Source organism: Pelodiscus sinensis, chromosome 31 (genome assembly GCF_052426305.1).
Source record: "Pelodiscus sinensis isolate ZL-2025 chromosome 31, ASM5242630v1, whole genome shotgun sequence".
Classification (NCBI taxonomy): Eukaryota; Metazoa; Chordata; order Testudines; family Trionychidae; genus Pelodiscus; species Pelodiscus sinensis.
The window spans coordinates 1,835,140-1,858,179 of NC_143082.1; the positions used below are offsets into that span (position 1 = coordinate 1,835,140).

Below are 23,040 nucleotides of genomic sequence, written 5' to 3' on the forward strand. Positions count from 1 at the left end.
GAGCTAGCGAGGCCAGACTTTGACAAGGATGCCGGGGTTAATATTTCGGACTCTTGCAAAAATGGCGTGGTGATCTTCAGTCCGGTGAGGCAGGAACAACAAACGCAGCCTGTTTTCAGTCCCCTTCAGTGGGAGCCAGACTCTGGCGTCTAGAGGAGGACTCTTGTGTCTGGGGGTGTGTTCCAGGTCCCCCTTTTCGCCTGGCCCTAGAGATGGCTGTTGCAGTCCCGGCTAGTACGGGTCAGGCCGTACGCTGAGCTGCAGTTCGATCCGTAGCTCGTTAGCGTCCCTCATCTTTAGCACCGCAGCCATGGGCCAGCACTGCCCACGAGGGCGAGGTGGGGGGACTGATTAGCCCCTTTTACGGGGGCTGAAAAGTCCAAGTCCAGCATGACACAGCGGGTCTGGTTCACAGGAAAAGTAGGTGGTGTGTGCTGTGTTCCCTCCAATATTTTCTATCCATGTGTAGAATAAATTTTGTTACGTGCACCAAGGCATGATGGTGAACTCCAGTAGGAACACAAGCCAGCACTGTGGGCGTTCTGCTAATCAGCGGGGCGGCATTTGAGGCCCCCCAGCTCTCAGAGAGGCCTGGTATTGCGTGCAAGGCGGAACGTGCGTGTTTCCTGCCATGGCGTGAACCCCATTCTCTGTGCAGGTGGGAGCGCCCCGCCCCGCCCCCAAGAGGTAAACGGGGGGTGGCCGTGCAGATCTGCCATAGACACAGAGGTGGCCACCCCACAAACGTGGCCGGGGGGGGACGTGTGGCCTGGGGACGGCAGAGAAGCTGGGAACACGCTGACCCGGGGCCCTGCTAAGTTCAGTCGCTTCTGGCAGCAGGACGCTGCGGCTGCCCCTTCTTGGCGGCTGCTTAAGTCCCACTTAAGTTCTACTCTCAAGGCTGAAGTGGGACTTAAGTGATGCAGGGGGCGGGCGGGGCCGCGCCAGGCACGAGATGGGGCTGATCCTGCCACGAGGGGGCTCTGGGAACAGTTCAGGTGCCCAGCGCGAGGCCACAAAGTGCCTTTTAAATCTCTCGCAGCTGGGAACTTGCTGAGCAGCCCCCTGCCTGTGGCAGTGTCTCTCCACACCTGACGGGAGTGTGGGGGATCCTGGGAAGCAGCGGACACAGGCTGGGATGCTGGAGACCTGGCTTCTATGCCTGGCCTGCTGGGTGACCCGAGGCAAGTCCCAGCACTGCTCCATGCCTCAGTTTCCCACGCTGTAAAATAGAGAGAACCTCTTTGACTCAGTTTCCCCTCTGTAAAATGGAGAGAGTGCTCCGTGCCTTAGTTTCCCCCACTGCAAAATGGAGATAACGCTTTATGCCTCAGTTTCCCCCGCTGCAAGATGGAGATAATGCTCTGTGCCTCAGTTTCCCCCACTGCAATATGGAGATAGTGCCCCGTGCCTCAGTTTCCATTGCAAAATGGAGCTAGCACTCCGTGCCTCAGTTTTCCTCAGTGCAAAATGGAGATAACGCCACGTGCCTCAGTTTCCCCCACTGCAAAATGGAGCTAGCACTCCCTCCTTTGGTGAAGCCCTCTGAGCACGCCCAGTAGAAAGTAGCGAAGAGCTGGGGCAGATGGGGGGGGGGGTGTCCATGGCCCAGCGTGTCCTGTGCCTGGCCCTGGACAGCGTTTGGCAGCCACTGCAGCCTGTGGCCCTGGGTCCTCGGCCCCGTGCGCAGGACCCTGCCGTGCCGCGTGGGAGATACATTTGTAGCTTTTGCTGCAGCCGTTTCCTCTCGGTTGCAATTTCCTGGTGGGTTTGCCGGCCGGGGTCAAAGGGCGGGGTAGGTTGAGGGATCTAGCGCTGGTCTGTTTCTTCTCCCCGCTGGGCAGCGTTGTGGGGGCTCCAAGCTGGAGTCACCCCCCTTCCTAGGCGCCCGTAGCCCTCCCGTTCCTGCCCAAGGCCTCCGTGGCGGGGAAAATAGACGCCGGGGGCAGCGCTGCACGTTCGCAGCGAGACAGGGCAGGGGGGCTGGGCACCTTCCAGCCAAGGGAAAGCAGCAGCCCCAAAGGCAGGTCCAGTCTGGCCTGGTCTGTGCTGCTTGGAGGGGAGGGGCCAGGCCTGGTGTTTTGGGGAGAGGATGTCGACCGGCTGCCCAGGCCTAAGGCAGGTGAGGGCCCCGCGTCTCCACCCGGGACAGGCCTGGGCTTCGTGCTCCGACGGCGGCGCGGGAACTTGGGGTGGGGGGGGTCCCAGCTGGATGACCAGGGTCCTGCCTGCCAGGGGGCGCTGCTGCCCTGCACCCCGGGTCTCTGCTGCCAGGCCCCCGAGGGAGGGGGATACAGGGTGGGGGGGTCCAGCACCCCCCCCGAGGGAGGGGGATACAGGGCAGGGGGGGTCCAGCGCCGCCCCCCCGAGGGAGGGGGATACAGGGCGGGGGGGTCCAGCGCCCCCCCGAGGGAGGGGGATACAGGGCGGGGGGTCCAGCGCCCCCCCGAGGGAGGGGGATACAGGGCGGGGGGTCCAGCACCCCCCCCCCCGTGCTTTGAGCAGCTGCCCCACGGGCCGCCTGGGCTCCAAACCCAGGGGTGCACCTGTGGGCTCCCCCTCCACAGGCGGCCGGGGCGGGGCCCACTCGCGCCCACCCCCGGCTGTCGGGCGGCCCGGGGGCAGGACTCGCCGCCGATGTCACATCGCCCGGTCCCCGGCTCCGCCCCCAGCGCTGATGCGCAGAGGTTTGAAAATCACCCCATCGCAAACCCCTCCCCCCGGCGCGCCTAGAAATGCGGCTAATGAGCCCGGCCCCGCACACGAGCAATTAGCGCCCGCGCGCCGCCCGCCCTGCTGGGACCCCCGGACCGAGCCCCCGACCCGCCGCAGCGAGCATGGCACCGGCACCGGCCCTGGGCGCCCTCCTGGCGCTGCTGCTCCGCGCTGCCCTCGCTGCAAGCGCAGGTAAGATACGGGGGACAGGAGCCAGCCTGGGGGGGAGCCAGCCTGCGCGGGGGGTGGGGGCCAGCCTGGGGGGGAGCCAGCCTGCGCGGGGGGTGGGGGCCAGCCTGGGGGGGGCCAGCCTGGGGTGGGAGCCCACAGGGGCCAGCCTGGGAGGGGTTTGGGGCCAGCCTGGGGGGGGGGGTGGTTTGGGGCCAGCCTGGGTTTGGGGCCAGCCTGGGGGGGGGGGGGTTGGGGTCAGCCTGGGGGGGGGCAGCCTGGGGGGAGGATTGGAGCCAGCCTGGGGGTGGGGTCTGCTGGGGGGGTCGAAGCGCCCCGTTCATGTGCGGTGCGGTGCCGGTAGCGCCCCGGTTCTGGGCGCACGTGGGGCGCTCGGCTGGGGGCGGAGCCAGAGGGAAGACGGGGTGTTGTGAGCCCCCCCCCCGGCTGCAGCAGGGGCTCGTTACTGGCAGCCCCCCCCCCCCGCGTTCCCAGCGCGTGGGCCCTCCCGGCCCTTGCGGGGCTGTTTCACTCGCCCCCGGAGGGGCTGGGAGCCTGGGGGGGTCCGGAGTCACCCCCCTTCCCAGGCGCCCCGTAACTCCCTGGGGGCGACCGCGGCCCTGCCCCCCCCCCACGCAACACCTTGCCCGGCGCGAGCGCAGCCAGGGGCTCTCGAAGCAAGCGGGGGGGGGGGTCTGAAGGCGGGTTCCCCCCCATTGGGGTACTGATCGGCCTGGGGCCGCTCGGGATCGCCAGGGCGAGTCTGGGGGATCGGGCCCCGGGGAGCCGGATCAGATGAACAGCTGATCGGCCCCGGGGGCGGGGAGGGGAGAGACTGGACTGAGGGGTGGGGGCGTCCGGGGGGGGCTCTGAGAGAGGTGGGGGTGCCTGGGGGCTGTGTGTGGGGGGGGTGCATGGTGGGGGAGGGGTGCCTGGGGGCTGTATTGGAGGGGTGCCTGGGGGCTGTATGGTGGGGGGGGGTGCATGCATGGGGGGAGGGGTGCCTGGGGGCTGTGTGTGGGGGGGGTGCCCTGGGGGCTGGGGGAGGGGGGGAGGGGTGCCTGGGGGCGGTGTGGGGGGGTTGGGGGGGAGGGGTGCATGGTGGGGGGGAGGGGTGCCTGGGGGCTGTGTGTGGGGGGGTGCCTGGTGGGGGAGGGGTGCCTGGAGGGCTGTATTGGGGGGGTGCCTGGTGGGGGAGGGGTGCCTGGGGGCTGTATTGGGGGGGTGCCTGGTGGGGGAGGGGTGCCGGGGGGGTCACAGAGCAGGGCTGTAGGGAAACTAGAGAACATGGGTGGGCGGGGCCCCGGGATGGGTGGGAAGGGAAGGGGGAGGGCTCTGGCTGGGCTCTCCCCTCGCCCATTGGCTGCGCTGGCAACTGGCCACCCGGGAGGCCCTCCCCCTCTGGCCAATGGGAGTTGGGGGGCGGAGCCCAGCCTAGGCGCTCCCAACTGTGAGCCCCCCCCCCGGATTAAACCCCTGACCCATCAGGATCTCAGTGCCCCCCCATTGTCTGCATCTGCCCCCCCATTGTCTGCATCTGCCCCCCCCGTGCCCCAGGAGCCCCATGGTGCAGGTGTCCTGGCCCCTCCGCCCCTGGCTGGCCTCGCACCCTGGGGGGGGAGCGGGGGTGTTGGCTCCTCTGCTGACTTGGGGTCACAGCTGCTTGGAGACCCTGCCTGTGGCCACGCCCGGGGGGGCAAAGGGCCGCCCTGGCAGCGGTGGGGCCCTGGGGTGGGCTGGGAGCAGCGCCCGGGGTGCCCTCAGCCCTGGTCCTAGCAATCCCGTAAGCTGCGTCCGGGCCAAGGCGGGGGGTTGTAGAGGGCCGCTCCTGGCCCTTCCTGGCCCTTGTCAGGCGTCCGAGGGGCCCTGCGTGGGTTGCTCTGGGGACGGCCCAGCCCAGTCACGCCCGGCGCTGCACCGGTGGGACCTGTGGCCGGCGGCGTCACTTAGTGGAGAGCCTGTTCCCACGGGGCCCACGGGCGTTTCCTTGCTTGCTCTGGCGCCCAGCGCAGCCGGTGGAAGGGAGGCACCCGAACGGCCCTGGGTATCGGGGCCCACAGGGCTTCGGGACCCGCGGGAGAGCTGGCTGCGTCCATCTTACACGCTCCCCCCACAGCGTCTTCAAACCCAGTGCTGGAACTGGGGGGCAAGACGCTGCAAACGGCTCCCTGGTCGGGGCCGTCTGCGAGGGCGTCCCTGAAACACGTCCGCTGTCCGCTCTGTTGCCGCTGTGCTGGGGCTGGCGTCGGTAAACTCCGTGTGGCGCCCCTAAAAGCACCACCTCTGGGGTGTGTCTAGGTTTTCCGAAAACACGTCACCTGTGTCTAGACTGCAGCCGCGTTCCTTTGGAAGTCAAGCGAAAGCGCGTGGCAGTGTTTTCGATCGCGGGGAGCCTCGTTTTACGAGGAATCACGCCCGCTGTCGGAAGTGCTCTTTCGAAAGAGGCGCTATCGAATGCGGACTGTGCTTTTCCGAAAGAGCGTCTGGACTCTGGAAAAAGCGGCTTGCGGTTTCTAAACATCTGCGTGTCGTCGAGACGCTCTTTCGAAAGAGGCGGTCAGTCTCGATGTAGCCCTGGTGTGCACACCTTGTGCTGTGCAGGTTTGGGTTTTAGTGGGGCACCCGGCCTGGGGGCTGTCCCCGGATGTTTGGCTGGCTCGGCTCAGAGTCGCTCTCTGCTTGTTGCATCCCCACGCAGGCGTGAACTGGTGGGGTGTTTTTGCACAGCCCCCTTCGGCCGGGTGCAGGCACTGGATGGTGGAACCGGGGCGCGGGCAGGAATTACAGCGACTGTAGGGGCGCGCCTGTTTCTTCTCCGGTTGTGGAGGTGGCTACACTTGAACCACCTTAATTTGGGCATCCCTGATCCAGGGACACCCGCGGTTCGGACCCTGACGGGGAGGAGGAAGTGGTGCTGTGCACTCCCCAATTTGGAGCCAGACTGCCTGGACAGGAAGTTAGCCTACGGGTCAGATTGCGGAAGGTGTTAGGCGCCCACAGGTGCCAATAGGGTCTCTGGTAAAACTTGCTAGGTGCTTAACTCCCCTTGGCTATGATTGAAACTCGGGGGCCGGGAAGGGGCTTTGGAAATCTGGGCCCAAGTCTGTTACACAGTCACTTTGGAATGACTTTGACTTTGGCCTTCTGAGCTCTTGCTGATCTGCTCTGGTTCCCCCTCCTGCCTGGACGCCTGCCATCTGTGCTAATTGCTCGCTGCCCTTGGTCGGGCAGCCCAGGCTCTCTGGCTCGCTTCCCTGGCCTCTCGGTGTCGCCTTGCCAGCTGGCTTCTGCAGGCTGACAGGGCACCCGCTGGGCTGCCGTTGCTCCTGCTCCGAGGCGACGCACAAGTGGCTGCACGTGGCTGGCAGGCAGCCCCGGCCGTGGGCGCTTTATTCCTTCGCCCTCCCGGCCGCCGGCGAGGCTGCTCCAGGTGCCCAGAAGAGCCTTTGTGATTGGCTTGGCCGGCCGTTCCCGGGCTTGGACTCTGCTCCAGGCCCTCCCGCGGCCTGGGCAGGAGCGACGAGCTGTCCCGAGCTTGTACCGCACCGGAAGCCGGGTGACAGGTGTAAGGGGGCGGGCGGGCCGGGCTCGCCGAGTCGGTAGCAGAACAGGAAGTGACGTGGGTGAGGGGAGCTAGAGGAGAGACACAATCCAGCCCTAAATCTGCAACGGGCCAAAGCTCCGCGGCGCTGCCTGGCGGGGGCCGTGCCTGGGGTGGCGAGCCCCAGGGAGCCTGGCGGGCCGCGGCGGAGCGGCATGGCTCCTCGAAACGAGGCGCCTGTGAATTGGGTCACTGGGGAAGCGAAGGGAGGGGCCTTGGGAAAGGCAGTGGGTCTCCCCTCGCTGGGCCGCGTCTCCTCCAAGCGCGCCCGCTGCCCGGTCGGGGGAACCGGCCCCGTGAGACGCTGGCGGCGCTGAGGGCGCGCTGGGAGCGTCCGGGTCGAGTCTCGCCAGCTGCCACTCTCGAGGCCTGGGCCTTCTCCAGCGCTGCCTGGGGGTTGGCCGCGCACCGCGGGGGCGTTGTATAAATCCCCCCCCAGGCTCGCCCGCCCCACCGCCTCTGCCCTCGGCGGGGCTGGGAACGCACCGGCGGTTCTTTCTCGGGCAGCGCCTTGACAGGTGCGCGCTTGGCGTGCGCACGGCTCCTGCACGTCGCTGCCTGGGAGCCGAGCGCCGCGGGGACAAGGGCTCCCAGCCGGCGGCGGAAAACAGCGTCCCCAGCGGCGCTCCGCTTGGCCGCCTGCCCCGTGGAGTCGCTCGCGCCCTGACCAGGAGGGGTCTGCAGGGCGCCTTGGCCTCGGCCGCTCGCCCGGCAGCGCCACGCAGGTGGCCACGGCTCCGGCCCGTGCGAGGCGGACGCCACGGTGCTGGGAGCTGGCTTCCCGGAGAGAGAAGCCCCTGGCTGGCTTGGTGCGTTGCCGGACCTCTGTGGCCACCCCTTTGGACTTCCCAGCACGCACCGGGGCGGGGGGCGGCTCTCTGCCTGCCGGGGGGCCTCGTGGCCCTGTCCCGAGAGACTCGCCCGTTGGCCTAGCGCTGTCTACGTGGCGCTTGGTGGGGTGGGATTTCCAGGCCCCCCGGCCTGGTATCGGCGCCTGTGCTCGGCAGAGCCCCTCCACAGCTGTGGGGCTTGGCAGCCGGGCCGGGGCTTTCCGGGGGGCCAGTCCTGGTTCCCAGCTGGCCGGAAAGTCCCAGGTTCCCGGCCGTGCCTGTTGCGGGAGGGGAAGCTGGGGTCTGGGCTGCTCTGTCCAGGGGCTTTCTGTGGGCCGAGCTGCGGCCGTTTTGTCTCGTGCGTCGCACGAGGCAGGTTGGTGCAGCCAGGCGCCTCGGCGTGTTTGCTCCCCCGGGGCCGGCGCCAGGTGGCCAGGCTGGAACGGGGCCCGGCGCACGCCCAGTCCTGTGCCCCCCGATGGGCAACTCGGCCCCGGCGAGGCCGCCGTGGTCGGGGCTGGTGCGGGAAATCGCCCTTCTGGAAAGGGTTAAAGCGGGCGCAGGGCGACCTTTTGTGGGCCGGGCGCTGCGCACTAGTGAGAAGAAAAACAAACAAACCCCCCTCCCCCACGACACGGGCCCGAGTGAGGGGAGACCCTCCCCCACTCCCCTCGCACACCCAGGCAAGTCAGCTTTGTGCACCCCAGCCCCGTGGGGAGACAACGGGGGCTGGGGCGCCAGCGCAGGCTCCTCAAGGCTGGGGGGAGCGCTGAGCCGTGGGGGCCGGATCCAGGCAAGCTGGGGGCCACATCTGGCCCTTAGGTTCCCGCCCTGGCCCCCGTTTCCCGGGAGGGGCGCGTGCGATAACTCCGGAGCCGAAGTGCAGCCTGGACGGGGGTTTTGCTCCAGGCCCTGGTCACGGCCCTTAACTCCGGGCAGGGGCGGTTGGGCCGCGTGGTGCCGGGGTGGCCCCGTGGCCGGATCGCCTGGTGGTGGTTTGTTTGCACAAGGCTGTGGCCAGCAAACTCCCCAGCTGCGGTGGAGCTGGGCAGGAAAAGGGCCTGCCCTTCGGAGACCTTATCTCGGAAGATTAACAGCTGGGCGGGGCGGCTGGTGGTGTGATCCCGACGCGCCGCGAGGAGGAGCCGGGATGACAGTGACAAACAGCCCCGGTGACTCCCCTTTTCCAAGGGGGGTGACGTCCCGTGCGTCAGCTGAAACTTGGCCCGCGGCAGAGCGGAAACCAGCGAGCGGAGGAGCGGCAGCGGGGGGGGGCCCAGCGTGCCGGGAGCCAGCTCATGCCTGGAACACGCGGGGCTGTGTCACGGGGCGGGTTCCCGCCGGGATCCCGGAGCCTGGTGTGGTTGGGCACTGGGCTGGGGCATGGGAGCCTGCGGGGCAGAACGGCCTCCCGCCCAGCTACCCCGGTCTGCTGGCAGTGGAGGTCCATAGCCTCGTCTGTTCGCGGTGGGGAGCTCCCTTGAGTTTTAAACCACCTGCCTGAGCCCACATCAGCCAGCCTGAGCTGGGCCTCCTAAAATCCTGGTCTTAAAAACGGGGTCTCTTGGACCAGCCAGCTTTACACCACTGGTTAGAGGAACTTTTTTTGGGGGGGGGGTCAAATCCCAGCTCTGCCACAGACTGCCTGTATGGCCTTGGCCTTGTCACTTCATCTGCCCTGTCTCATGGGAAGTTATGAGGATAAAGAGGTTATGGTGTTGGGGCTCAGCTGTTGCCGTGCCGGGGGCCAGAGCAGGCCCTGGGGAGTGGCTGACGTTCCAGGTTTTCCGGCAACACGAGTTCTAGGCAGATCCTCTTTAGATCGGGGTGGGGAACCTAAGGCCCGGGGGGCCGGATGTGGCCCCTGGGTTGCCTGGATCTGGCCTCTGAGGCTTAGGGCCTCCCCCAGCATTGGGGAGTCCGTGCTGGCTCTCCAGCCCCCTTGTTGCCTCCCTGCAGCCCCTGCTGGATTTTTCTGTGGGGTCCGCCCCCCTGCCTGTGTAAAGGTTCCCCACCCCTGCTTTAAATGAAAACGGGGGGCGGGGGGGAGGCTGTACATCACCTGGCCCCAGGAGCCGGGGCTTCATCAAGGCTGGTGACGGTCACAAGACCCGGAACTGGACGGAAGCACCAGCTCCCCAAAGGGCTCCGTGCGGCCGGCGCTTCCTCCCAGTTCTGAGTCTCGTGATCCATCTCCAGGCTTGGTGACGCCCCAGCAGCTCCCTCTTGGCACAACCTCCCCCGGCTTCAGCTCGGGGCCTTGAATTCGGGGACTCGGCTCTCCGTCCCCGTGGCCTCTTCCCCGCCTGCTCTCCGCTTGCTCCTTCCTGCGCCCGCCTCTGTCTCTCTGGCTCCGGCGCCCACCAAAGCCATGAATTTCCTGCGGGTTGCTCTGTAACACGTGGCCGCGCCGAGCGGGGGACCCGGCGTAATACAGGAGGGGGGAGTCAGACAGGAGCAGACGCCCAAAGACAGACAAACCCTCTGACCTATATAGTAGATCGTGTCCCTTTCTCCACCCCACCCCCTGCTGGCCCAGTGGAGTAATAGCTGGCCCATCGCTGCCCCCTGTGGTCATGCTGCAGTGGAACTCGCCCTCCTAGCAGACCCCTCCCTCTCCATGTTATGAGAAACCATCAAATTCCAGGCACGTCCCATTGTCCTGGCACCACCAAACCCCGACCCGCTTTGTCGGGAGAAGAGGGTGAGCCGAGTTCTTCCTTGCACAAAGGGACACGTGGATGGACAGATGCACGTTTCTAAAACAATCGGATTTCCTCGCGCTCGGTGTCGCTGAGAATGCCCCGGGCGGCGGCGGCTGCTGCTGCTCCCCCAGGAGCCTGTATCGCTCTCCACTCCGGGGCTAACGGGTCTCCCCTCTTTGCTCCCCGCCTCCCCCCGCAGAAGCAGAGAGGTGCAGCCAGAACGAGTTCCGCTGCCAGGATGGCGAGTGCATCCCCTACAAGTGGGCGTGTGACGGGAACGCCGAGTGCAAGGACGGCTCTGACGAGTTGCTGGAGACCTGCAGTAAGTAGCCGCGCCGGGGCGAGTGGGCAGGCTCTGCCTAGGGAAATGGGGGCAAGGGGGACTGGCCAGGGACCGGCGCTGGCTGGAGAGGAGGGGAAGGTTTCCAGGTGCCGGGTGGCAGGGGAGGCCTGGGGTCACCGGCTCTGACCAAAGCGAGCCTGGGAGTTTTCTTTCCCAGCATGACATGATGCCGCTTCCTTAAAATCTCCCGGCTTGCTCTCACCGGCATCCCCTGTAGGCTGAGCGCTTGGGCGGCTGCCCAGGAGAGATTCAGGTGCCACCCACCTGATGAGCAGTGTCCACAGCTGGCGGTTTGTGTTTCTGCTGGTGGTGCACATCTGAACATGCCTCAGCGCACAGAAGAAAATTTATTCCACACATTGATGGGAAAAAATTAGTGTGACCGCTGTGTTCAGTAGTCCCCGGGGGAGTGCTGAGTGTGGGAGATGCCGGGCCGGGAGAGCTGGCAGCCCTGGGTGGGTGTAGGCCGGCTGGGCAGGCTGGCTAGTGACAGTATGGCCAGGCTCTGATGCCAGGCTGGCCCACACTAGCAGGCCTAGGCCTCGATTTCTTCCAGCCCTGCCTGTCACTGCAGAGCTGGGTCTGAGGCTGTTGCTGGTTTCTCCTGCAGAGTCGGTGACGTGCCAGTCGGGGGAGTTTAGCTGCGGAGGCCGAATTAACCGGTGCATCTCCAAGTCCTGGCGCTGCGACGGGCAGGCGGACTGCGAGAACGGCTCAGACGAGCAGGACTGTGGTAAGTGGCTCGTGGCGTCGGAGCCAGGGGTGCCGGCTCCCGTGGCCAAGGGCTCGAACAGGACACCCTGCTTGCTTGGGCTTAAAGGCAGGGAGTGTGGCCTAATGGTCTGAGCAGGCACGCAGGCAGTGGGGACTCCTGGGTCCCGTGGCTGGAGATGGAAAGGACTAGTCTGGTCTAGGGGGAGATGGGGAATTGCTAGGTTCTGTTCTTCACACTGGGAGGGCAGTGAGGGCTAGTGGGTAGAGCAGGGGGAAGCGGGCCTGGGTCCTATCCCAGCTCGAGGGGGGGTGGTGAAGGCTAGTGGCTAGAGCAGGGGGAAGTGGGCTCCTGGGTCCTATCCCAGCTCTAGGAGGGCAGTGAGGGCTAGCAGTTAGAGCAGGGGAAGCAAGCTGGGGGCTGGACTCTTGGGTCCTATCCCAGCTCTAGGGGGGAGCGGGGGCTAGTGGTTAGAGCAGCAAACAGGCCTGCCTGGGACCCCGGGCGTGTGCCCGGAGCGCAGCGAGGCCGTGGCGGAATGGGGGGCCGGGGAGGCAGAGAGGCGCTGGAGGGGGCGGAGCCTGCCTCCCCTCCCCCGCCCGGCTGACGGCTCCGCCCCCTCGGCAGCCCCGCGGCGCTGCGCGGACGACCAGTTCCGGTGCCGCAGCGGCGCCTGCGTCTCGCTGGCCTTCGTGTGCGACGAGGAGCACGACTGCGAGGACGGGAGCGACGAGGCCGACTGCCCCGCCCCCACCTGCGACCCCCGCATGTTCCAGTGCAACAGCTCCCTCTGCATCCCCAAGCTGTGGGCCTGCGACGCCGACCCCGACTGCCCCGACGGCTCCGACGAGTGGCCCCAGCACTGCGGGGGCCAGGCGGGGGCCCAGCCCCCCAGCCCCTGCTCCCCGCTGGAGTTCCACTGCGGCAGCGGCGAGTGCATCCACGCCCGGTGGCGCTGCGACGGCGGCTCCGACTGCCGGGACCGCTCCGACGAGCACGACTGTGGTAGGCCCCCGGGGGCGGGGCCAGGAAGGATGGGGGCAGGGCTTGGCTGGGGGGGGGTGACGTCGTGGGGGGACCTGGCTGGGGCTGTGGGCAACCTGCTGTCTGTCGCGCGGCCCAGCAGGGCAGGGGGTGAGTCATTACGCAAAGGGGGCTCCAAACCTGTCCGACCAGCTGCCCCGCATCTCCGGGGGAGGGGGGGGCACTGAGGCCTCTTAGCCCCAGTTCCTGTAACTGGATCACATCTGTGCTGGGCTGTACCCTGGAGAGGCAATAAACTCCCCCTGTGCTACCGGCTGGTGGGGTCTGTTCGTGCCCTTTCGGGGGTGCAGGAGGCGGGGGCCCCAACGCGCCGTCCCAGCAGGGCTTGGCTGGGGGGGCGGGGCTGGAGCTTGCCTTCTCAGCTGTGCTTTCCCTTACTGCTCATGCGGGACAGACCAGGGCTCCCTCCCGTCGCCCCGCCCAGCCCCTGGCAAACCGGCTCGGGACCCGTTCAGGGCGTGGCTGGTGGGGCTAGTCCAGGTGCCACGTGCCCTGGTCCAGCTTGCGTGTCCCCCGCCCTCCGGCCAGCTCGGGTTGATAAACACCCCTGTGGAGGGGGGGCAGAGACCCGCCTTGGCTCCCTGGGCAGCGTGGGGGGCGGCCTGGGCAGCCCGTGGGTGCGGCTGGGCTCCAAGTCTCTGCCTCCCGCAGCGAAGGCCACGTGCCGGCCCGACGAGTTCCAGTGCGGGGACGGCACCTGCGTGCACGGCAGCCGGCAGTGTGACAAGGAGTACGACTGCCCAGACATGAGCGACGAGCTCGGCTGTGAGAACGGTGAGCGCCCGGCGCGGCCATGGGGGGGGGGGCTAGGACCCCTCTGCGCCCAGCTCTTGTGGCTGGAAGAGGCAAGAGCTCTTCCCCGCCCCTGGGGCCCCAGGGCCAGCGTGTGTGGGTGGGGGGCTGGCTGTGGGGGGGGGGGGGTCCAGGTGTGTGTGTGTGTGTGTGTGGGGGGGGCTGGCTGTGGGGGGGAGGGTCCAGGTCAGTGTGTGTGTGTGTGTGTGTCTGTGTGTGTGTGGGGGGCTGGCTGTGGGGGGGGGGTCCAGGTCAGTGTGGGGTAGGGGTCGGGGGGGCCCCGGCTGGCGTGGGGAAGGGGGGAAGGCCCAGGATGATGGGGGGGGGGGGGGGCAGGGCCCCTCACACCCGTCCAGGGCTCCCCAGGAGGCGGAGGGCGACACTCAAGGGCCCTTCCCTCCCGGCAGTGACGGCGTGCGACGGGCCGGCCCAGTTCCAGTGCCGCTCGGGGGAGTGCATCGCCCTGGAGAAGGTGTGCGACCGGCGGCGGGACTGCAGGGACTGGTCGGACGAGCCCGTCAAGGAGTGTGGTGAGTGCAGGGCCCGTCGGGGGGGGGGGGGGGGGGGGGGGCGGGTGCGTGGGGCCTGCCGGGGGGGGGTGCACTGCTGGCTGCGGCGGGACCCCGTGTCCAGCCCTTGGGGTCGGCCGGGTGCCCGGGCCGCGTGGCGCTCGCAGGCCCTCACATCTCGGCTCACGCCCGCCCTCCCCTGCAGCCACCAACGAGTGCCTGGCCAACAAGGGCGGCTGCTCCCACGTCTGCAAGGACCTGAAGATCGGCTACGAGTGCCTGTGTCCCGAGGGCCACCGCCTGGTCGACCAGAGGAAATGCGAAGGTTGGTCCCCCCGCCGCGGCCCAGCCCCCGTCCTCGCCTCCCGTGTCGGTTCCCCCCGCCCCCCACCGGGTCCCCCTCCCCCTGCCGCTGCCCAGCCCCCGTCCTCGCCTCCCGTGTCGGTCCCCCCCGCCGCGGCCCAGCCCCCGTCCTCGCCTCCCGTGTCGGTCCCCCCCGCCGCGGCCCAGCCCCCGTCCCCGCCTCCCGGGTCCCCCCCCGCCGTGGCCCAGCCCCCGTCCCCGCCTCCCGGGTCCCCCCCCGCCGCGGCCCAGCCCCCGTCCCCGCCTCCCGGGTCGGTTCCCCCCGCCCCCCACCGGGTCCCCCCTCCCCCCGCCGCTGCCCAGGCCCCATCCTCGCCTCCTGGGTCCCCCCCCGCCCCCCACCGGGTCCCCCCTCCCCCCGCCGCTGCCCAGGCCCCGTCCTCGCCTCCCGTGTCGGTTCCCCCCGCCCCCCACCGGGTCCCCCCCTCCCCCGCCGCTGCCCAGCCCCCGTCCTCGCCTCCCGTGTCGGTTCCCCCCCACCCCCCACCGGGTCCCCCCTCCCCACGCCACTGCCCAGGCCCCGTCCTCGTCTCCCGTGTCGGTTCCCCCTGCCCCCCACCGGGTCCCCCCCTCCCCCCACTGCTGCCCAGGCCCCGTCCTCGCCTCCCGTGCTGGGGAGCTCCCGAGGGGCCGAGCCCCATGCAGGGTCAGAGCTGCAGCAGAGAGCTGCTCCTCCCCAAGCTGCCCTCAAGCCGACCCCCTGCCCTGAGCACCCTCCTGCCCCCCAAACTCTCATGCCTGGCCCCAGCCCTAAGGCCTTGCACCCTGACCTTCTGTGCTGGGCCTGAGCCCCTCAGGCCTGGCCCCGCCCTAGATCTCTGACCCCCAGCGAGAGGCCTCGCCCCTGGGCCCGCCCCTGCCCCCGCCCCATGGATTTGCTTCCGTGTCCAGCGTGCAGGGGAGGTGCCGTGTGACGACCCCCCCCCCCCCCCCCGTGGGTGCACATTGGGAAAACTCCTTCTGCCCCGGGGAGGGGGCGCTGAGGTGGGCCCCTTCTGAGGGGCTCGGGGCTGGGACGGGGCTCAGGCTCTGGGTGGGGCCCAGGGGCTCGACTCAGCAGCTTCCCGCCGGCTTTGCAGACATCGACGAGTGCCTGGACCCCGAGACGTGCAGCCAGATCTGCGTCAACCTGGAGGGCAGCTACAAGTGCGAGTGCCACGCCGGCTACCAGCTGGACCCAGCCACCAAGACCTGCAAGGCCGTCGGTAAGGCGGGCGCTCCTGGTTCTCGGGGCCGGGCCGGGGGGTCGGGGGTTCTCCTCCCCGGGGGTGGGCCGGGGCGTTTCCTGCCTGCCTGTCCGTGCGGCGGGGTCCCTGCCCTGGGGCCGGCGCGTCAGCGAACCCTTGGGACTCGCTCCTGAGAGCGACTCTGGCCCCGGCACGTGGTGGCTGTCGCCGTGGAGACGGCCACGTCTTGGCCGTGGGCTCGCTGGGACGCTCCAGCCGGAGGGGCTGCCGGCTGGGCCCGTCTCACGCCCCCTCCCCCCTCTCGCGGCCAGACACCATCGCCTGCCTCTTCTTCACCACCCGCAACGAGGTGCGGCGCATGACTCTGGACCGGCGCGACTACGGCAGCCTGCTGGCCCACCTCAAGCACGTCGTGGCCTTGGACCTGGAAGTGGCCGCCCGCCGCATCTACTGGTCCGACATGTCGCAGAAGAAAATCTACAGGTGGGGGCAGGGCCTCCCGGGGGGGGGGGGGGGGCAATGGGGCAATTTGCCCCGGGCCCCGCAGGCCCCCACGAGAAGGTCTGAGACAGGGTGTGCCAGGAAGGGGCCCCCGAAATTGCTTTTCCCCAGGCCCCCTGAATTCTCTGGGCGGCCCTGGGTGAGGGTGGGCGAGGAACGCAGCCAGGTAGCCCCGCTGGGCGGGGAACGGCCCCCGGCTGGCACCTGCTTCCTGGCGGGGGGGGGGGTCTGACACCCCCCCCCCCCCGCCCCAAACGCCTGGGGCTCTGCAGCGAAACCAGCATCCCCTTTCGTGGTGACCCCGGAGCAGCCCGGGAGTTCTCCTGCGCCCCCCTCGGAGGGGCTGGTGGTGGGGAGCAGGCGCTGCCCTAACCCGGCACAGAGACTGTCCGGCTGCGGGGCCCTCAGCTCCCAGGTCTTCACCCCGGCGCCAGAGTTCGCGCCCGCTTCTCCGTGGGCGGAAGGTGCCGCGGTTCCGTGGCCTCCCCCGGTGCTGCCGGCCGTCCCAGGAGCTCGGCCGGGCTGACGCGGCTCCTCCTCCCCCGCAGCTCCCGGCTCGACCAGGCGGAGAACGTCACCCAGCACGCCGCGGTGATCAGCGCCGGCCTGCGCGCCCCCGAGGGCATCGCCGTCGACTGGGTCCACGGGAACCTCTACTGGACGGACTCGGCCCGGGGCACCGTCTCCGTGGCCGACAGGGCGGGCGCCAAGCAGAAGACCCTGATTGAGGAGCCCGGCTCCAAGCCCCGGGCCATCGTAGTGGACCCCGTGCACGGGTACGAGGCGCTGACGCCCCGGCCCACCCGCATGTTCCCAGGCGGGCGGCGGGCGAGGCTCTGCCGGGCCAGAGCCAGGGGGTGGGCTGGGTTCCCCTGCCTGGATTCCCAGCCCGCCCGGGGCTTTCTAACGCCTCCTTGCGTCTCCCTCCCAGCTTCATGTACTGGACGGACTGGGGCTCCTCGGCCAAGATCGCCAAGGCCGGCCTGAACGGCGTGGACAGCTTCGCGCTGGTGAAAGACGGCGTCGAGTGGCCCAACGGGCTGACTCTCGGTACGGGCTGGGGGGCTGGGACCTGGGGGCGGGGGGCAGGCTGGAGCCTCGTGGGAACTTGGCCTGTGCGGATCCCCCGCCCGGCCCCTTCCAGCCCAGCGCTCGGCTTGCTCCCCGCGGAACCAGCTTGGGGGAGCCGGTCACGCCCAGGGGTGGGGTCGGTCCGGAGCCAGAAACGGGGTGAGGCCGGCGGGAGCGTCTGGATTGGAAACGGCCCAGCGCCGGGCCCCTTTCCCGGAGCCGGGGCGGGCGCCAGAGCTGGCCACGTGGCTCGGCGCTGCCTGTCCCGGCCAGCCCGTCACGCTCCGGCTCGGTTTCAGATCTGGTGAACCTGCGGCTGTACTGGGTGGACGCGAAGCTGCACTCCCTCTCCAGCGTGGGCGTCGACGGCGCGAGCCGCAAAACCATCCTGCAGGACCAGGACAAGCTGGCCCACCCCTTCGCCGTCACCGTCTTCGAGGTGGGTCGTGCGGCCGGGCGCAGGGCCCCCGGGAAAGCCTGGGGGGACCAGAAACAGCTCGGGCCTGCCGGGCTCCCCGGGGGCGCCTCTCTGCACCTGCCCAGTGTGACCTGGGGGAGAGGCCCGGCTCTTCTGCCCCCGAAATGCGAGCCACTCGAAGGGCCCTCAGCGGGCTGGCCAGGCAGTGCCGGTGGCTCGTGGGGGAAGTCGGCCTGCGAGGTTAAAAACCTCCCGGCGCCTGCGGTACGGGCCCTGCGACGCAAACCCACGGGACGTGGCGGCGCCAATCCGGGTCGGCCCGCCCTGCTCGGGCTGTGTAGATGCAGCGGAGGAGCCGGGCCTGGGGCTTAGGGTTGAAGGGCTTTGTGAATCGGGGCTTTCGCCGGGCGCGTGGGGGCTGCCCTGCGCCGGTTAATGCGGGTCAGGACCAGGGAGGGATTCTCCCAGAGTCCGACGGGTTGGCTGTTCCCGTTGGCTGCCCGGCCGCCGAGCGCGCTGGGAGCAAGGCAGCCGGCCCGCGGGACTAGCCCTTCGCCGTTCCGTCGCTCGGGCCTGCCTGGACTTCGCTCCTGCCGCGATCCGTGGGCAGCTTTGGCTCTGGAGCCCAGGCCTTGAGCTGCCTCGCTGGCTATTTGCTCTCGTGGGGCGGGGCGGCCGGGGCGGCTCTCCAGGCCCGTTTCTGGAACCTCCCCCTCGCATCCCCCCGCAGGACAAAGTGTACTGGTCGGACGTCCTCAACGAGGCCATCTTCAGCGCCAACCGCCTGACGGGGGCCGACGTCACCGTGGTGGCCGACAACTTGTTTTCCCCGGAGGATCTCGTCTTGTACCACAACCTGAAGCAGCCGGCAGGTAGGCGCCCAGCCGGCCCCCTGCCTACGGGCTCCCCACCCCCGTGGGGGGGGCTCCCTGCGCTCTCGTGCTCACCCTTGCTTCTCCCGCCCGCCAGGTGTGAACTGGTGTGAGAGCCACTTGCTCCCGAACGGCGGCTGTCAGTACCTGTGCCTCCCGGCGCCCCAGATCACCCGCCACTCGCCCAAGTACACCTGCGCCTGCCCCGACGGCCAGCACCTGGCAGCCGACATGCGGGGCTGCACCAAAGGTACATGGCCTGCCCGACTGGAGCGAGAGGGAGTGTTCCCTGGTGGGTAGAGCCAGGAGTCCGGGGTCCTGTTGTCAGTGACACTCGGAGGAAGACGCTTCTCCTGCCGTGAGGGACAGAGACATCCCTCTGCTCCGCTGAGTATTCAATCCCCTCCCCGCAGATCCCCAAGTCCCTGCTGCCCCCAGCACCACACTCGTGGCCCGGCTGCTCACCACGACCCACGCGCTGGAGCGGACGACGAGGCCTCCGCCTGCCACCGTCGGAGCATCGAACACCCACGCCAAGGAGGGCCCCGACCGCACCACGGCGGAGACGGTCACCCGCACCACGGCGGAGACGGTCAGCCTGTCCCAGAAGGGTAAGAGCGCCTGCCTCCAGGCAAACCCCCAGGGCACAGAACCAGCCCAGCAATGCCGTCTAGTGGTTAGAGCAGAGGGCATGGGGCGTCTGGCCTCCCAGGTTATGCTCCCAACTCGGGGAGAGGGGCACGGTCTCATGCGTAGCGCAAGGGAGTGGTGTCCGGATACCTGGCTTCCGCTTCTCGGGCCTGGGAGGGGCGTGTAGCTTGAGGACCAGGAGTAGGGACTCCTGGCTTCTCCTCCTCCTCTCTAGGCCCCCAACTTGCCCCAGGCCGTCAGGCACCCTGCCTCAGTTTCCCCACCTGTAAGGCTGCTGCAGGAGGTGAGCTGCGCTTTGGACTCCGTGGCCATGGGATAGGAAAGTGTCTGATGCAGCCCCCTTAGCACCAGCCCTGTCCTGTCCCTCGCGGTCCTGCCTGTCCGCCGCACGCTAACTGGCTTCTCCCCCTTCCCCCCCAGCCCGCAACGGCATCACCGCCGAGACCAACCAGGACAAGCGCTCCAGCCACACGGCGCTCTCCGTGGTCTTGCCGCTGGGTAAGTGTCCGCTCCCTGCGGGGCGTCCGCTCGTGGCCTGCTTGGCCCGCACTGGAGGGGGGAGGAATTTCTCCCAGGCAGGTGCTCAGCGGGACCCTGGCTGGGCTTCTGCCTCAGTCGCCCCGTTGGCGCGGCGGGGACTGGAACTTCCCGGGCCGCGTGTTGACACTGACGTCCCGTCCCCCCCCCTTAGTGCTCTTCTGCTTAATCGCCTTCGGCGCCGTCCTGGTGTGGAAACACTGGCGCCTCAAGAACATCAACAGCATCAACTTCGACAACCCCGTCTATCAGAAGACCACGGAGGACGAGGTTCACATCTGTCGGAGCCAGGACGGGTACACGTACCCCTCGGTAAGCCCGCCCGGCTCCCGCCAGCCTCCAGCATCCAGCTGCCAGCCAGAGCTCCTTGCCCCGGGGGCGTGGGGCGCCCCCCCCTTCCGAGACAGGCAGCTGGAAATGTCAAAGCAGCGTCCCCAGCACGTGGCCCCGCCCGCCTGGCCATGTCGCGACTCCTGCGGCCGGGTCCGGCTCGTGGGGGGCAGGGCAAAGCTGCTGCTCCTCCTGGGGGTCCCGTCCCACCCCCTGTCAGAATGCCGGGGCTTGCCCTGCCCCGTCTGGCGTGCTCCCGTGAAATCCGGCCTCCGCGGCTTGCGCAGGGGAGACTAGCCTTCCCCAGGCCGGGGGCCCTGACCCGGAAAGGGCTGCCGGGGGTCGCAGGGCTCCCCTTCAGCCCCATGGTTGCAGTGTCGGCCTGGGGCCCAGCTCTGAAGGCAGCAGCCGCCCCCAGAAGTCAGGGTAACAATACTGCAGCCCCTCCCCCGCCCAGGGCCCCTACCATTGATTTAAGTAGCTGAAATGAAATTTTACTGTTTTTAATCTCCCACGACTGTGAAATTGACCAAATTCAGGGTCTGTTTTGGCAGGGCCCTAGTCTGTGTCCTTGCCCCTGTACTGCCAAGAGCGGTTCTCCTTTAGCACCAGCCCCGTTTCCCAGTGGTCGAGGCACCGGGCCTAGCCTGGGCGTCACGCCCTAGGGACCTGTGTTAGGCTGCCGCCGCGCTGGGTTCCTGCGGCTCCGCTGGCCGCCGGGCCGGGAGGCGCCTTTGGTAACGGCCGCGATGTGTTTCCTTCCCAGAGGCAGATGGTCAGCATGGAGGACGACGCCGCGTGATGCCGGGACGCGCCTCTCGCCAGACTTTGCTGCTCGTTTCGCGGGAGGCAGGGACGCTCGTGGCCACGCCCCCCGACTTGGGTTCTTCGACCGTCCAGCCCCCCAGGGCCTCCTCAGCGACTTGAGCCTCCCGCTCTGCCCCGGCGCAGCGTGCTCGGCTCCGGGGGGGAGACGGGTGCGGCCGGACTCCTGGGTTTTTACATTTTATATATTTAATACTGTCGGCTGCTGCTGCTCTCCCTCGGCGCCGGGCCTGCTGCCTGTCTCCGTGCTCTGGGGAAGGAGGAAGGGTTTTTTGTTCACGTGCGCTGGGGGAAGGAACCAGGCTGGCAGCGGGGCAGTATCCCTGCGGGCCGAGCCGCCGGGCGAGGATGGATCCGTATCAGGGACTTCGCAAGCCAAAGCAAAGCGCTGCTGTCGGCGTCGGCCCTTGCGGGGGATGGAGGTTTGCTTAGACCTGGAACCCCCGAAGCACAAGCCTGCGCGTCTGCCTTGCCCAGGCAGGATCAGTCCTTCACTCCCGGTCGGCGGGCAAAGGAACCAGGCGGCTGCGAGGTGCTGGCCTGGCTGGGGCCGTGGCCCCCTCTCCTGCCCTCCTTGCACTTGGCTGGGTTCTCTTCCGGGGCTGGTTTTTGAACGGTGTCTTGGGTGGGTTTTGCACACACGGTTCCCCCCCGCGCGGCTGGGCCTGGGGGAGCGCGGGGCCAAACGCCAGGCTGGAGGGGAAGGTTTCATTGCGCCGGCGCTCAGGACCGCGGCTCCTCTGCGCACCTGGCTGCCGGGGGGAGTGGGGGTTCCAGGAGGAAACTGACGCCATGACAGCTGACCGTTTACAGTCGCCACATGCCTTAGCACTTTGAGTTTTGAGAACTTCGCCACCGGCTGCCTTCTGGGGGCGGGGGAGTCTTCCCCGCACCCCTCTGTCCGAATGCTTTTGCCAGCCCCCTCCCTGGCACTTAACGCAGGCTGTGGGGCTTAGGCCAACTGGATTCTACCAAAAATCCGCCGAACGGGAACGCCGGGAGCTTTTGTAGTACACTTTGGAGACGTGGACTCGAGTTGGTGACATTCCCTGTGCGTGTCTGGGGCCAGCCGGCCGGGCCCGCGGTTGGAGTAACGGTTCCAGGAGCCGGGCTTGCTTGCTGCCTTTTCTGATCCGATTCGGTACCTTCCCCGTGCAGTCGGCAGGGGGCAATTCTGCATACCAGAGGGTTTTAATAAGTGTGGGGAAGGGAGGGCGGGGGACACCCGTGTACGGTTTGAAGATCTTAAGGTGAACAAAAGGGCTGTAGACAGCCCTGGCTTAGCACTCCCCTCGGCCTGCCCAAAGCTGTGAAAGATTCAACTTCTGATTCTGAAGGGTGTAAATATCGCTGTGTACAGGTTCTATAGTATCTATTTCCTCGGCGCACACCGTGCGTGTGTGTGAATGTTTGTCTGGAGCTATTTCTGTAAATAGGATTTATTTATTTTCTCAATGGAATGGTTGCGGAGTTAATTTCATTCTTCGTCTTTTTTTTGGTTGTGTGTGTTGATGGGGTCGCCCCCTGAAGAAATGTTTGCACTACTGCCCGTCCTCGGTGTCCCCGGCCGTGCCCCCGGGGCTGCAGCGCGGGTGTCTCTCTGCGCTCAAAGACGCAGGGTTGGTTTTTTTTTAAATCAGAGTGTTACAATTTCTACCCTAATCTGATCAATTAAATTTTGGAATGGAAACAGTCCCCTAGCAACCTCGCTGTGTCCTTCTCTTTGTAATTCCTGGTCGTAATTCGTCTCCGCTCCCTGGCTAATGGGGCGACGGATTTCCCTTGGCCTGGCTCCGCTCAGGAACGTTAGACTTGATGAGCCCTTCGGCCTGTGCTTAAACGTAGGGGTGGCGGTGAAGAGGGCTGTAGACAGCCTGGTTCTGGGTGTTCCCTATTGGACACGCCCGTGTGTGACCGGCCTGTCTCCGGTGCCAGGATTAATCAGTAACAGCACGGCCTCGTGGATCGATTGAGCCAGAGCTCTGCTCCAGCCCAAAACCCCAAGGCTGCCGTTGCCTGGCTGCTGTGTGAGCTGGGGGAGGCTAATTCAGCGCCCTGTTGTACCCCCCCAGGCTGGGCCGCGGGGCCCCTGTCGCCCAACCGGCGCCTGTTGTGCTGAAGACCTCGCCCCTCACGTCGCATGCGAGGGCAGAGCGAAGCCCCGGGTGCCTGCCCCAAGGCCTGTGGAGGGGGAACCCTGGGGCCTTCCCTTCCCACGGTGCCTTCCTGTAAAAACACCTGGAACCCCCGTCCCAGCCTGGCGCTTTGGGCAGAGCAGGGCCTCAGGCTGCACCAGCGGGGTGACCACCCAGTCCCCCGGAGGGAAGCGCTGGGTCGGTGCTGCCTGGCGCTGCCACCAGCTGCTGATTCCACACGGGGCTCCGGCTGGCCCCAGCCCCGCTGGCTGGGTTTATGGTGCAGTGAGGGGCAAAGTCCTGGCCTGGCTCAGGGCCTGCCTGTCCCTCTGGCTGGGGGCCCGGAGGAGGGCGCCTCCCCCAGGGGAACGTACGTTCCCTTTCCCTTGCATCCAAACCCCCACTCTTCTCCCTGGCCTCCCACCGTGGCCTCTGGGCTGCAGCCCCCAGCCCGGCTCGGCAAAGGGACTGGTGCCTGCATCCTGCCAGGCCAGGGTAGCGGCTCCCCCCCGCATCAGGCCCTTGCGTGTGTTCTGAGTGCGCTTTATCCTGCTCTTCGGGCCCCAGGCCTGCTCCCCTCTGCCCCCAGCAGGGCCTGGGGCTCCGAGCGGAAGGCGAGTAGTCACCCAGGCCGGGGGCTGTGGGGGGCCAAGCTGCTCGAAGGCCTGGTGAGCGGCGCCGGGGAGACGGGCCTGTGAGTGGCTGGCAGGGCCTTGGAGGAAACACTCAGG

The 23,040-nt window shown here is 68.0% G+C and overlaps 1 protein-coding gene across 1 annotated transcript; it reads left to right on the forward strand.

Moving 5' to 3' along the window:
* Window positions 1–2,726: 2,726 nt before the first annotated feature.
* Window positions 2,727–21,874, forward strand: LDLR (low density lipoprotein receptor). Its single transcript, XM_075916154.2, has 18 exons — window positions 2,727–2,907; window positions 10,219–10,341; window positions 10,973–11,095; window positions 11,702–12,079; window positions 12,770–12,892; window positions 13,318–13,440; window positions 13,625–13,744; window positions 14,862–14,987; window positions 15,281–15,452; window positions 16,019–16,246; window positions 16,402–16,520; window positions 16,841–16,980; window positions 17,690–17,831; window positions 17,929–18,081; window positions 18,245–18,442; window positions 18,903–18,980; window positions 19,174–19,331; window positions 20,116–21,874. The coding sequence occupies exons 1-18, from the start codon at window positions 2,838–2,840 to the stop codon at window positions 20,149–20,151; spliced, it is 2,610 nt and encodes an 869-aa protein (XP_075772269.2). The 5' UTR covers window positions 2,727–2,837; the 3' UTR covers window positions 20,152–21,874.
* The last annotated feature ends 1,166 nt before the right edge of the window (window positions 21,875–23,040 follow it).